This window comes from Theropithecus gelada, chromosome 6 (assembly GCF_003255815.1).
Source record: "Theropithecus gelada isolate Dixy chromosome 6, Tgel_1.0, whole genome shotgun sequence".
Lineage (NCBI taxonomy): Eukaryota > Metazoa > Chordata > Mammalia > Primates > Cercopithecidae > Theropithecus > Theropithecus gelada.
The window spans coordinates 52,015,583-52,030,438 of record NC_037673.1 but is presented as its reverse complement, the minus strand read 5'-3'; the positions used below and the strand labels follow the sequence as shown (position 1 = coordinate 52,030,438).

The window sequence follows — 14,856 nt, the reverse complement described above, 5'->3', positions numbered from 1 at the left end:
GGCAATCAAATACCAGGTGAATACAGTCAAAATAAATATGTTAAAAACAGTGAAGGTGTTAAAAAAGCCCTTCTTTACCATAAAGCAAACTATAGTCCAGTGTTTTTCAAATTTCTGATCATGACCCCCAGTCAGTAGTGCACTTTACAACGTAACTGGGTACAAACATACACAACTGAGAAACAACACTTCTTCTTTGAACTGTGATGCACCCCCACCTGTTGCATTTTTAAACAACCCAGTTCTGACCTATCAAAATGATTTCATCATTCACCAATGCACTGCAACCTATAGATAGAAAAAACTGAGGCCGGGCATGGTGGCTTGTGCCTGTAATCTCAGCATTTTGGGAGGCCTAGATGGGAGGATCACTTGAGCCCAGGAGTTCAAGACCAACTTGGGCAAGGAAGCGAGACCACTGTCTCTAAAATTTTTTTTTTTTTTTTTTTTAAATTAGCTGGTTGTGGTGGGGCATGCCTGTGGTCCCAGTTATACAGGTGGCTAAGGTGGGAGGATCGCTTGATCCCAGGGGACTGAGGCTGCAGTGAGTCATGTTTGTAGCACTGCATTGCAGCCCGGGTGACAGAGTGAGACTGTCTTAAGATCAAAACAAAAGAAGAAGAGGGAAAAAAGAAAAAATTGAACTCCATAATAAAGTAGTAATTTAGCAGTTAAGTAAGGCAATTCTACCAAGAAAACCCTGAAAACAAACAAACCCTGCAAAACCCATCTCTACTTGGGTACATCAGGTAATTGCTTCATTTTTTTTTCTCTTTATTTCCCCCCACTGGCTGTTGCCTGGCACAGGCAGCCTAACTTTGCTGTTGCTAATGGTCATGAATTTTAGGGGTGGGTATGGGGAGGCAATTGAAGGCTGCATATCTTAAAAGCCATTCACTTTCAATTCTGCTCTGTTTAAGACTCACAGTAAGATCTGGATGAAGGGGCATTATTCCATTTGATCACGATGTGTTTCCAGAAAGTGCAGGGAATGAGCTGAGACGCTTGTGGAGTGCCCTTCCTATCACTGTTAGCTTACGGATCTTCAGAGAGGGTGCTCAGGGCGCTGCCTGCTCTTCAGGTGCCCGCTCTGTGGCATGTGTGTTTTTGGGTGGCTGAGCAAAACCCATAGCCTACTGTGTAAAACCTGTGAGAGAAACCACTCTACTCCTACTCTCATGGCCCAGTAAGAATGGATACAGTAGAAAAGGAAATGACTATGCAGAAAGTATTCCCTTTTAAACATAATTCCTAGTAAAGAACAAAATTGTATCACTTCCTGATAATTTTACTTTGGTGTTCTCTGGCTGAATTGTTTAAAAAGTCAAAGTCCCTGTGTTTGTATGACATGAACACTGCCATGTTACTTAAGCTCTCTGGCCTTGCTCTCTAAATGGGATCTGGGACCTTCCACAGTACCATCACCTGGGCATTTGGTAGAAACACAGCATCTTGGGCCCCACCCCAGACTTCCCGAGTCAGAATCTACTTTTACAAGATCTCCTCATGACACATACACACGTTTAAGTTTGAGAACCTTTAGACCTCAGCCTTTTTTTGGTTTCAGAGCAACAAGAGTCTTTGATTTCTCTGTTTTCCATAGTGGATGTGTTTCATGTCTCTATGAATACACGAGATATTTTAACTCCTCAGGCTGTACAAGCAAATGGCTCAGGAGCATGCATTTTAAAATTAATTCATAGAATACCTGCTATAATTCGAGCCATGTAAACCCAACTCATTATAACTGTGTTTTGAGGTGGAAAGAGAGTGATTTATCTCTGGCAGGGACGTTGACTGACCACTGCTTCAGCAGGGCCCCACAGGGTGATATTATTTTGATAAAATCACTGTGATAATTTCTAGTTCATTGTTTTATAAGTACAGAAACTCTTATCAAGTGATCCAGAGATGAATGGATTTGAAAAGGCCAAAATTATGCTGTTACAAACTTGCATGTGATTGCTGAATAAGCCAGTTTTTACAACCAGAAATAAAACATTATGCAGGCCTGATGTTGAGGTTGGTTTGACCACAAAATTCCATATTATATGAATACAACTTTGAAAACTTAAGTGTATGTCTCCTGTCAAGGATGAAATCAGAGCCAGTTTGTTAACTTAATGTTCCTAAGGCTTAAGAGCTTCAAATAATGAAGGCATGATATATAAATTTTCACATTGGCCCATTAACCAAACATTCAGACAGCACTTTGGAGAACTCATGTGCTGGACAGCATTGGATGAACACAGATTTTGACCCTGGCACACCTCTTCTTTGTTGTTTTGGCAGTCTTTCTCTGCATACATTTTGATGTCATCATCTCTCAGCCTTCTGGGGATCTGCCATCATTGTTTTCATGTTCTGTCTATACTAACTCTATTCTCAGACTATAGATATATCAAAAATGGCACATTTCTCTGCGTAAGGGGTAATATGTTAGAAAAACCACCAGCACTCTTTCAGTAAATGAAGGAAGGCTTCTTACAGGAGGGGAAGAGATTGATGAGTTCATGGTGAAGGCAGGAGGAAGCTACCGGGTCAAGAATGGGATAAAGCAGTTGACTCAGTTATCAACCAACTCAGGCACTGGAAAGGATACAAATAAGGTGCAAGGGAAGGAGCCAGCCTCATGCAAATGTAAAATCAATTTTGGAAATATGAGAACACACATGAAACAGGGAAGGATTACAAGGCAGCAAATAACTGAGTGCTAAATAAATGACTTGTTGTTGTTGTTGTTTTTTTTTTTTTGAGACAGAGTCTTGCTCTGTCAGCTAGGCTGGAGTGCAATGGTGCAACCTCGGCTCACTGCAACCCCCACCTCCTGGGTTCGAGTGATTCTCCGGCCTCAGTCTCCTGAGTAGCTGGGACTATAGGCATGTGCCAAAACGCCCGGCTAATTTTTGTATTTTTAGTAGTGATGGGGTTTCACCATATTAGTCAGGCTGGTCATGAACTCCTGACCTCGTTAGCTACCTGCCTCGGCCTCCAAAAGTGCTGGGATTACAGGTGCAAGCCACCACGCCTGGCCAATGGCTTATGTTTTTAGAGAGCTTTATACTGCACACAATCTTCTTTAGTATACACATTATTTTCTTCACAATAATTCTTTGAAATAGGGAGCAGTTAACTCAGCCAAGATCACAGAATTAGTGAATGGAACAATGAAGAATAGAGTTTTGAACTTTCGACTTCATAACCAAAGTTATTTCAACTTCACGAAACTGTTTCTGTGTAATAGGTAAATAAGTTTATTTAGAAGGAAACATGGTAGGTGAGGAGATGGCTGTAGTACTCTGGTGGAGAGGTCATACGGTTTGGCTGTGTCCCCACCCAAATCTCACCTTGAATTGTAATAATCCCCACATGTGAAGGGTGGGGCCGGATGGAGATAACTAGATCATGGGGGTGGTTTCCCCTATACTGTTCTCGTGGTAGTGAATAAGTCTCACAAGACCTGATGGTTTTGTAAATGGGAGTTCTCCTGCACAAGCTTTTGCCTGCTGCTACGTAAGACATGACTTTGCTCCTCATTCACCTTCCACCATGATTGTGAGGACTCCTTAGCCATGTGGAACCGAGAGTCCATTAAATCTCTTTCCTTTGTAAATTACCCAGCCTCAGGTATGTCTTTATTAGCAGTGTGAGAACAGACTAATACAAGGGGTTTCATTCATCAGGAGGCATTTTGTTTTATAAGAGATCACTGTATAAGCGCCCAAAAAGGAGAGGGCATGGAGAACACCACCAAAAGTCTTGTCTGTGTGTACTGAAGTTATCTGGAAGGGGCCACAGGAAGTCTGCAGAACAGCAGGTCCAGATGATAGATAAAGAGTCTTAGTGAGGGTAGCCTTGGCCAGCACGATGGAAGGAAGGGGTGGGTGCTAAAGATGCTTTGTAGACCACGCTGGCGATGGAGATAAAGGATGACGTTTACCTGAAAATGACCTTGACAGTGTGTGGGTCATATTGCCCACTAGGATGGGAAGGCATTGAAGGTTCAAACATGAGAAGATGAACATTTTGGTCTTCATGACTAATTTGAAATAGCATTGAGACCCTACATTTGAAACGTCTTGTGGACAGAATGTTGCTGTGTTGGGCTGGTGGTGGGTGGGAGGGGCACACACTCAGAGGTTAAGGAACGAGGTTAGGGTATGCTTCAGAGCTACCTGGGCTGTCTTTGCTACTTTTATCTTTGTCTTGAGGTTCTAGCAAGACTGGCATCACCAGCAGGTCTTTTCTGGCATGTCTAGGTTTTTCCCACCCACTGGATATTTGTGTGTCAAATTATTTGTCAGTAGACATATTTGTTTCTATTTTCTCAGTTGTTTCATTCTGCTACTTCCTGACTTTATTTTTAACCCCTCTGGGTTCTTTTCTAATTATTTTTGGCTCTGGTGCTCTGAATTCCTCCTGGTTTAATGTCACTGTGATGTGAACTCTACAGGTAAACAAGCTGAATTGATGTGCTTGGAGTACCAAGTCATTCATCCCTTTTCCCTTCTTTGTCTTACTTTTCTTATCTTCCTCTTCCTTTCTATTAATAAATACTTGAGTCATTCAAAACTATGCGACAGGCATTTCCTCAGCAGGAGATAGATCCTGGAACAGAAGTTTAAAAATACTGAAGATGAAATAGCACAATCTGCAGCAGTGTTTCCTTCACTGCAGTCATTGAAGGAATACCACTGTGTGATTTGCCGTATCTGTATATCATTTATTTGCTTAACATTTTAATATTCATACTAACAAATGAGTATTTAAATACAATTTATTTTTCTAAAATTAATTTTTTATAAGGAAAACTTTACATCAAAACTAAAAAATTATAAAATGACATTAAATACATAATTATTAATGTTCATCTATACCACTATGAACCATATGTCCCTAGTGCAGGGACTGACAGAATTTTACTTTATATTCAAACTGTGCTCTCTTTCAAAGTTCTCTGAACTGAATCTACCCCTTCGTGGGTCCTGGTTGTATCATAAGGAGCAATATAAAGTATGTTTTTCTTTTATTCATAGATTGCATCCCTTTAAATATTTGAAGACAGTTCATTTTGGGTTTTCCTCTTTTTTCTTTTTCTTTTTGTAATTTGAGACAGGGTCTCACTCCGTCACCAGTGGCATGATCATGGCTCACTGCATCCTCGACCTCCCGGGATCAAGCGATGCTCCCACCTTAGCCTCCCAAGTAGCTGGGACCACAGGTGCGTGCCACCATGCACAGCTAGTTTTTTGATTTTTTTTTTTAGAGATGGGGTCTCACTTGCCCAGGCTGGTCTGGAACTCCTGGCCTCAAGTGATTTCCCCTCTGCATTGGCCCCCCAAAGTGCTTGGATTACAGGTGTGAGCCACTGCACCAGACCCTTTTGAGTCTTCTTTCTTCTAGACTAAGCACCCCAGGTTTCCACCATTGGATGTGCTGGGGTGTTGCCCCATTACTGTGTTTACCCTGACCCCTGTCACTGTGGTCTCTTTCCTCCAAATGAACTCAGGGTTTGAATCCTGACTCGTCCATCTCCCTTCTTGAAGAACAGTTCTGGGACTGAACGTGGTTCTCCAGATGCTATCTGAGCGGTGCAGAGACACAGGGTTTTGATTGCTCCTGTTCTGGACACTATTTTTCTGTCAATGGGACCTAAAATTGTACTGATTTTTTACAATCATTTCACTGTGCTGTTCACCCATATTCTAGCGGGGGCCTGCCTAACACTGTCAATCTTTTTCACTGCATGTCAGTTCTCTTCCATCTTATGCCTGTGCAATGAAGAAAAAAAATCTAAATAAGAATATTGTTCATGCAACTTGATTGAATTAAATTTTGCTGCTTTGGCCCTTGTCCCAGATTTATTCTGAATTCTATTCTGTCCTTTAGTATTTTAATTATATTTTCAACTTAGAGTAATCAACAATTTTGATAAATAGATCTCCATTTAAGCTGCTGATAACGAGTTGAATAGCAGAAGGCCAGAGACTAAACCCTTTAGTCCACCACAGGGTGATTTATTCAGGCTAACGTGGATCTGCTCACTTGTGCTATCTAGGACACTGGCAGCAAATTTATTACTAGTTACTTGCTCCTCCTATTGGAAAACCATGAAAAATAATACATTTATCTATCAGGGGGCATGTATTTTTCGTATTTGTCATGTTTTGCTCATAGATCACTAACACGTATCAGTTTTGAAAGTGCTGTCATTCCTCTGGGTTTTATTTATTTGGCCCTACAGACTTGAACTTGTTTTAAAAACCCAGATGCACTTTTGTTATTTCATTTATCTCATTCTCTAATTTCTGCAGAAATGTTTGTTTTACTCTGTACAATTTGAGAATTGTTTTTTTTTTTTTTTTTTTTTTAATGAGACAAGGTCTAGCTCTATTGCCCAGGCTGGAGTGCTGTGGCATGATCTTGGCTCACTGCAACCTCTGCCTCCTGGGCTCAAGCCATCCTCCCACCTCAGCCTCCTGAGCAGCTGGGACTATAGGCACACACCACCATGCCCGGCTAATTTTTGTATTTTTGTTCAGATGGAGTTTCACCACATTGTCGAGGCTAGTATCGAACTCCTGAGCTCAAGCAATCTGCCTGCCTTGGCCTCCCCAAGTGCTGGGATTATAGGCGTGAGCCACTGTGCCTGGCCTGAGAATTGTTCTCCTTAGTGGGAAAGGATAAAAACATCTTATTTCCTTGCCTCTGGATTCTTTCTCAAATCCCTTGTCCCTTTTTAGTACTAATTGCCTCTAGGGGAAGAGATTCATCTATTTATTCATTACGGGGTTCCTAGATACCAATGTCCCAAGGATAGTAAGATAAAAGACAAAGTCCCTGGTCTTAAGGAGTATATGATATAGCAGGAGAGAAAGTAAAAAAGTGGAATATGAGCAGACCTGCTTTTTAGCATAGGGATTAGATTGATTTGTCAGAGTTCAAACTGTGGCAGGGTTGCTCTGGTTGGTTGTGAAGGTTGTGCACTGCATATTCTAGAGGGTGCCATTCATGGAGAAAATGATCTATACAGCTGTATGCAGTATACAGCTGCCTATTAGCTCTATATCCTTGCTTAAATTACTTAATACCATTAAGATATTTCTTCCAACTCTGTAGAATGGGGGAAATAATACTAGTACCTATTTCACAGGGTTGTGATGAAACTAAAATAAACACTCCCTCTAAATCATATATCCCAGTGCTTGGCATGGATTAAGTGTTTGATAAATGTTATTAACACAGGGTGGTCATGCTGGAGCATGCACTGTGGGTGTGGAAGCACAGGGAGGGCTTAGTATTTGTTCCTAGGGCTGCTGCAGCAAATTACCACAAACTTGGTGGCTTAAACACACGTATTCTCTTCTAGTTACGGAGGCCAGAAGTCCAAACTCAGTTTCACTGGGCAGAAGCTGGGGGGTCAGCAGGGCCTGGCCTCCTCCAGAGGCTCTAGGGGAGAATCCATTCCTTTCCTTTTCCAGTTTCTGGTACCTGCCAGCATTTCTTGGCCTGTGGCCCTATCACTCTGGTCTCTGCCTTTGTGGTCACATTGCTTCTCCTCTTCTGTGTGCAGTCACATCTCCCTCTGCCTTCCTCTTACAAGGATACATGTGATTGCATTTAGGACTCATCCTGAAAATTCACAACAGTCTCCTTACCTCAACTTAACTTCATCCTGAACTTAAGTCTGCATAGTCCCTTTGGCATATGAAGTAACATTTACAAGTTCCAGGGATTAGGATCTGGATATCTCTGGGGACAATTATTTAGCTACCATTGGCTGCCTAACCTAGTTTGGAATAGGGAGGAAGGGAAAGTCAGAGACACCTTCCTGAAAGAGTTGATGGCTGAACCCAGGTGTGAAGGTGGCTGGGAGTTCCCTGGCAGAGAACTGGGGATGAACATCCCACGTGGGAAACATTCAGCGTGGACAGAGTGATGGTAGATGAGTCACAGAAACTCAGACCTGCTAAGGCAGTAGGATATTGTCAATATGCAATTTCTCAATAGTTTTCATGGACATAGCTGACATAGCATCAAATTTTTATTCTTTAATTTCCTCTTTTAAACACAGAATTTTTAAATGTACATTTAAAGTTTGGAATTTCCTTGGAATTTTGCTCCAAGGAAACCTTTGAGCAAGTGTCTCTGTCCTCTGCCATGTTTTCTGCAAACTAAGTCTATCTTCCAATATGGTGTCTCCTCCCTTTCTTGGTACCTGTGAGGGTAAGGGCTACCTGGACATAGTGGAGCCGTTGCAAACATAGCCTACTGAATGTGGCCCACAGACATGCTCTGTTCAGTCCTCCAGTCTTTTCTAAAAATTACAATCAGTTGAACACTTTAAAAAGTGGGAAAATTCATATGAAAAGTCTAAATTTCTAACATCTTCTATGAAATGAGACAATGTGTCTCAATGTGTTCTTGCTGCGGCTAAAACACGAACATTAAAGTTTGAGAGATTCCCTCAGTTTCTGGGGCCAAGACCCCATAGCCTCTGAGCTGGTACTGTGGCTTTTTTCTTAGTGGAGAGAAATAAAAACAGTGGGGAAATGAAAGTCCAAGTGGCCCTGTGAAGGGGCTCATGCTTGTAATCCTAGCACCTTGGGGGGCTTAGGTAGGAGGATTGCTTGAGCCCAGGAGTTAAAGACCAGCCTGGGCAACATGGTGAAACCCCGTCTCTCCAAAAAATACAAAAATTAGCCAGGCATGGTGGTGCACACCTGTAGTCCCAGCTACTGGTGAGCCTGAGGCAGGAGGATCGCTTGAGCTCTGGGACATCGAGGCTGCGGTGAGCCATGATCGTGCTGCTACACTCCAGCCTGGGTGACAGAGTGAGACTGCCTCAAAATAACAAAGCAAAACAAAAAAGAAGGCCAGAGTGGGTCACGCTGTCATCCAAGCTGGCGTTACTCATCACCTTACCTGCTGCCCTCTAGTCTGGGCTTCTGAGATTGAGATGCCTGATTGACACATGCAGCCTCTTTTCATCTTTCCCATTCCTACTCAAAAACAAACAGCTGTAAGACAGAAAAACTGACCCCCAACAACACTCTTTACAACGGCCTGTCTCCTGGGAAAGACGTTCTCTTTGGTCAGTTGGTGGGGAGAGCACAGAGCAGCAGTGGAGAGAGAGCCGGCCTTGCCCCCTGAGGGCTGCAGGCAGGGTGGGCCAGTGCCCTCACATATGCTTAGTAAAAAACCCAAACTGAATCAAAGCTTACTGCTTCAACATTCTAGCATATTCCTTTCCTATCTTTCATTTAGATCTAGGAAGTGGGACTGTATTGGAATTCTGTTTTATAGTCCCTGTTTTACAGCTAGCAATATATTGTGAGCATTTGCATGTTTCATTCACTATTATCCTATGTTATCATTTTAAAAAAGATTTCTTTTATTGAAGTGAAATTCTTATGTTAAAAATAACTTTTTTTTTTTTGAGACGGAGTTTTGCTCCTGTTGCCCAGGCTGGAGTGCAATAGTGCCATCTCGGCTCACTGCAACCTCTGCCTCCTGGGTTCAAGTGATTCTCTTGTCTCAGCCTCCCAAGTAGCTGGGATTACAGGTGCATGCCACCATGCCTGGCTAATTTTTGTGTTTTTAGCAGAGATGGGGTTTCATCATATTGGTTAGGCTGGTCTCGAACTCCTGAGCTCAGGTGATTTACCTGCCTCAGTCTCCCAAAGTGTTGGGATTACAGGTGTGAGCCACTGCACCCGGCCAGAAATAACCTTTTAAGACACCAGTTCAGTGGTTTTAGTGTATTCCCAATGTTCTGGAACCACCACTTCTCTCTTGTTCCAAAACGTTTTCATCACCTCAAAAGAAAACTCCATACCCATTAAGCAGTTGCTCCCCATTTCCTCCTCCCCTAATCTCTGACAATGACCAATCCGTGTTCTCTCCCTGTGGATTTTCTTATGCTGACTGTTTCCTATAGATGGAATCATACGATATGTGACCTTTCCTGTCTGGCTTCTTTCACTTAGCATAATGCTTTCAAGGCTTATGCACATTATGACATGTATCAGCTACTCATTCCTCTTGGGAGTGATATGTAGATCACTTGCATATGTAGATACGTCCCATGAGTTGTCTACGCGTTCATCTGTTGATGAGCGTTTGGGCTGTCTGCACCTTCTTAGTGTGATTAGCGCTACTATGAACATATGTGCACATGAATTTGAGTACATATACCTACGAGTGGACTTGCTGGGTCATGTGGTAATTCTAGGTTTATCTTTTTGAGGGATCACCAAACTAATCTTCCACAGTGACTGCATCCTTTCACATTCTGTACACTTGCAATGTAAAAAGCTTCCAGTTTCTTTGCATCCTTACCAATGCTTATTAGTTTCCATTAAAAAAATTCTAACCATCCTCTTGGGTATGAAGTGGTGCTTTGGTGTGGTTTAGTTTACATTTTCCTAATGTATGCCATTTCTGATGGCAGCAGAGCAGTCCCTCTTAGAGATGTCCTGTTAGTTTGCCTAGTCAGTTCTCCATTGGTAAATCTTTAGTCTGTCTCACATCTTTTTGTACTTACAAACATGTAAAATGCAGTACATACCCTCATGTTCTCAGTTGAGAGCCTGGACTCTGGGGTCAGACAGGTGAGCCTCGGGTGTGGTATCTCCACTTACTGTGTAGTCTTGGGCAATTCACTTGACCTCTAAGCCTCAGTTTCTTCACTGATAAAATGGGCATAAATAACGTCTGCTTCACAGATGTTTCTTAGGATTAAATACAAACGTGTAAAACCCTTTACATATGGGTTCATACATAGTAAGCAGTCAGTAAATGCTGGATGTTTTCTCCATCTTGGTTCGTATCTTAGATTTTTTTTTCTTTCTTTTCTTTTCTTTTTTTTTTTTTCACTTTGAGAGAGGGTCTCACTTTGTCGCCCAGGCTGGAGTGCAGTGGCGCCAATGTGGCTCACTGCAGCGAGCAATCCTCCTACCTCAGCCCCGTCAAGTAGCTGGCAATTCAAGTGCACGCCACCATGCTTGACTCATTCTTGTACTTTTTGTAGAGACAGGGTTTTGCCTTGTTGCCCAGGCTGGTCCCGAACACCTGGGCTCAAGCAATCTGCCTGCCTCAGCCTCACAAAGAGCTAGGATTACAGGCATGAGCCGCCATGGCCAGCTGATTTCTTTTTTAAATTCTTAGAGGTGATATTGCTGGGTCAGTAGAAGTTATGCACATATTTGAGGGCTTTTGAAAGGACATTGTCCAAAAGTCCTTTCCAGATACTAATTTAACCCCCACCAGCAGTGCATGCCAGTGTTTGTTTTTGGCACCTTCAACACCAGGGATTGTCACAAAAAAATTATTGCTAACATCTCATTGCTGTTTTAAATTTGCATTTCTTTGATTGCTAGTGAGATTAAATATCTTTTGGGCATTTATATATCTCTTTTATGAATTGCCTTTTTAATGTACTATGCCCCAGTTTTTCTATTGAGTTGGTAAACTTGTCAATTTCTGTAAGAGCTCTTTATGACTAGGATTTTAATGTAAGTTGTCTGTCATTTTGTTAAACGATAATTCATTTCTAGTTTGTCACTTACATTTTAATTTCACATGGCTACATGGGATGGTTCACTACTACAGGCTCTATAAATATCAAACTCCTAGTGTTTCTTAGAGAGGATGGACAGATGAGCAAATCACTTACTTTCTCTAGGCCTCAGCTTCCCCATCTGTGAAATGAAGGGTTTGGACTAGAAAATTGCTGTTTATATCCAGATTTGAAATTTTATTATTTCATACAAACATCTTGCATGTTCAGTACATAGTGTTGTATCATATGTCATATTTTACACTGATATGTGATGGTAATATTTATAAACGTAATTACTCCCTAAACTACTTTGGTATACCTACAGACCCTTCAGCAGAGGCTCTAAGTAAGTAGTAGCATTTTGTTGTTTTTTAGATAGAAAAAATGTATATATATTTTACATATAAAATAATAGATTTCACATGTAAACATAAAAATATGACATATTTTACACATAAATATATATAAAATGTAACAGTTTACACATAAGTATATAAAAATGTAACATGTTTATATATAAATACATGTAAAAATAACATGTTTTATAAATATAAATATAAAATATAACTTTTATATATAAATATCAATATAAAAATATATAAAATATGACATATTTCATATATAAATATAAATATATACAAGATAACATATTTATGTTTATATAATATATAACTGTAAAATATAACATTTAATGTATAACTATATACAAAAATATATATAAATATATAAAATAACATCCAGGTTACAAAAATTAAAAAATCTCATTATATATATTTTATTGGTGTTGTACTAGATGAGTCATCTGAAGTCTCTTCTAGGGAATTTTTACTTTTGCATCACTGAGGCCAGTGGAGTTACGGCTGTTTTTGTTGTTAAACAGGTATTTGATTCAGTTAATGCTACGTATTCTGACTTTAAGAGTCACTTTGCCAAGAGGTTGTCCGCGGAAGTTCCTATTGCGAGTAGCCCCATTACCACAAGGTGGAGGCAAAGTCAAACTAGGGCTTTGTCCTCTGATTCCTTTGGGGAAGAGCAGTCAACCACCTACCTCCCAGAAGCTTCCGGATCAGTGCTGAAGACAACGCCTGAGAAAGAAACCTGGACTCTAGGTGAGGAGCCCCAAATACCACAGCCCAGTTACACAACGTGAATAAAAGATATGTTCCTGAGAGATTCTTTGTCTTGTAGAACTAAGGAGTGCCACATTGAGTCAACTCTTTTCTCTTTTTCTCCCTTTGAATAAGAAATTTCCAAGGTGGGGAGAAATGACACAAAAACAAAGGAAAGGTACTGTATGTGTTAAAAAAAAAAAAACCCCAAAACTTTAGACAAATTAAATTTAACAAAGTTAGTTGTGCAAAGAACCATTGGCCAATGGGCAACCAGAGAACCACTCCGCCATGTGGGGGCGAGCAGCATTTATGGACAGGAATTGGGAGTGAGTAGAAGCCGGCCCGATTGGCTACAGCTCAGTTTGCCTTATTTGCACGTGGTCTGATTAGTTGGCCACCTGTGATTGACTGAAGCTCAGCTTCTGTGATTGGCGGAGACTCAGCTAAGTTAAGCTTTCAGTTAGTTTACATCCCAAGTTAGGTTGCAATTTAAGATGTAGGGACTCATCCTACATCCTCAGGCCAAATTTAGCTTAATTTTAATATGTTTTCGAGACTTGCATTGGTTAGTTGATTACTTTTGAAAAGACTGTATGTATGAATGTGTATGTATATATGTATATGTATACACACACATATATATGTGCTTTTGTTTTGCAAAGTATAGAATTTTAATGACTGGTAAGATTCCTGGTATACAGATTAAGAAAAAATTATGCGTTTGTAATGGAATAATCAGATGTGAAATAGAAGGAAAAGACACAAGCAGGAGAGAATGAGAGGAAGAGAAAGTAAGAGGAAGGAAGCAAGAGAGAGGGATGAGGGGATGGATGAGGGGAGAGAGACAAAAAGAGAGAAGAGAGGAGAAGGAGACAGAGGAGGAGGAGGAGGAAGAGGAGAAAGAAAGAAGAAAGAAGAACCTCCAAAAATAGTAGGGAAAGTGAAGAAAAGGGAAGGAAAGGAGAGTGAGAGACAGTCTATGATGCGGCAGAGATGGGGGAGTGGGCTCCAAACCACCAGTGTGATGGGCAGGATCCATGATCAACCTGCCAGAGCCCCGAAACACAAACTCTCTCTCTGAAATATGTAATTGTCATTTGGGCACAGCCATTTTCATTCCCATCCTTCAGAAGCAAAATTTGTCACCTATCATTAGCTGATGTAATGCCCATTCTCTCTTTTGAGAATCATAGGCAACATAATTCTTTTGACTATCAGTGTATTTATTAAGACAAATGTTAATAGAAATGCCAGCTCTTTTCAATGACATCAGACACGATGATGCATTGCAGTCTGCCGATTGAAAGGGAGCCCAGATTTTTTTCAAACCAATGAAGTTCCCATGTGACGACAGGCATTAATACTGAAAGTATTTAATAATTGAAAATATTTAATAACCAAGGAGGGAAGCAGTAGGAGATAAGAGGTTGTGAAAAAGGTCATTGTTATGACTATCTTCTAAAAGAAATCTTTTGTATCTCAGTGCAATTGAGGGACAGTTTTGATGCTGATTGTTTTTGGAAGAATTTCTGGCTAAAATTAGGGGCTCCCTTTTTCTTTCGAGGCTCTAAATTAATTTATTGATTTTTTAAAAAAGTATGGCATTGTGTGAGAAATTCAGAAATCAGATATTAACCAAAAGGATTTTACAAGAAAGGCCATTTTATTTTTCTACTTAAGTTAATACTAGGGATTAATCAGATCTATTGGTTTCTTAGTGCTTTGCTAGTGGGGTTTCTTTCTTTTTGTTTTGGAAGAGCAGATACTGAAGATCCTCCCATTCCAAAGGAACATTTATGGAGAGGTTTATTTTCAGTCATGCTCTGTGGACAGAACCTGAGAGGTCCCTTCTTTCTTAGGCTGGTGGACCTGACTTCTTTGTTTATAACTGGGGTGATTTTCAGTACTAGCCTCTGACTGCAACTTTTTCTTTCTCATTTGAAGTTCTCAGAGCTGGCTTTTTCTTCCCTGTACTCTTTTACAAATACCACGAGAAAGCAAGCATGCATAATTTCTCAGGACAAAGAGCAAGATCTAAAACTTTGACCAACATTTCATATTTTTATCCTTCTTCTCCCTAAATGTAATCTATATTGCTTAAATTTTGAATGTCTCAGTACTTGAGGTACTAGGCTCTAGGAACATTAGTGAGAGTTTATCAAGCCCATGGTTGTCCAAATG

At 40.7% G+C, this 14,856-nt stretch overlaps 1 protein-coding gene across 3 annotated transcripts in view; it reads left to right on the top strand.

The window, feature by feature from the left end:
* The window catches only part of CDC20B (cell division cycle 20B), a 57,158-nt gene that overhangs the window by 13,610 nt on the left and 28,692 nt on the right, over positions 1-14,856 (top strand). For all 3 annotated transcript variants that reach the window (XM_025387389.1, XM_025387388.1, XM_025387387.1), the window contains exon 3: positions 12,444-12,672. In XM_025387389.1, coding sequence (XP_025243174.1) covers positions 12,444-12,672 — 229 coding nt within the window. The remainder of the gene's footprint in view (positions 1-12,443; positions 12,673-14,856) is intronic.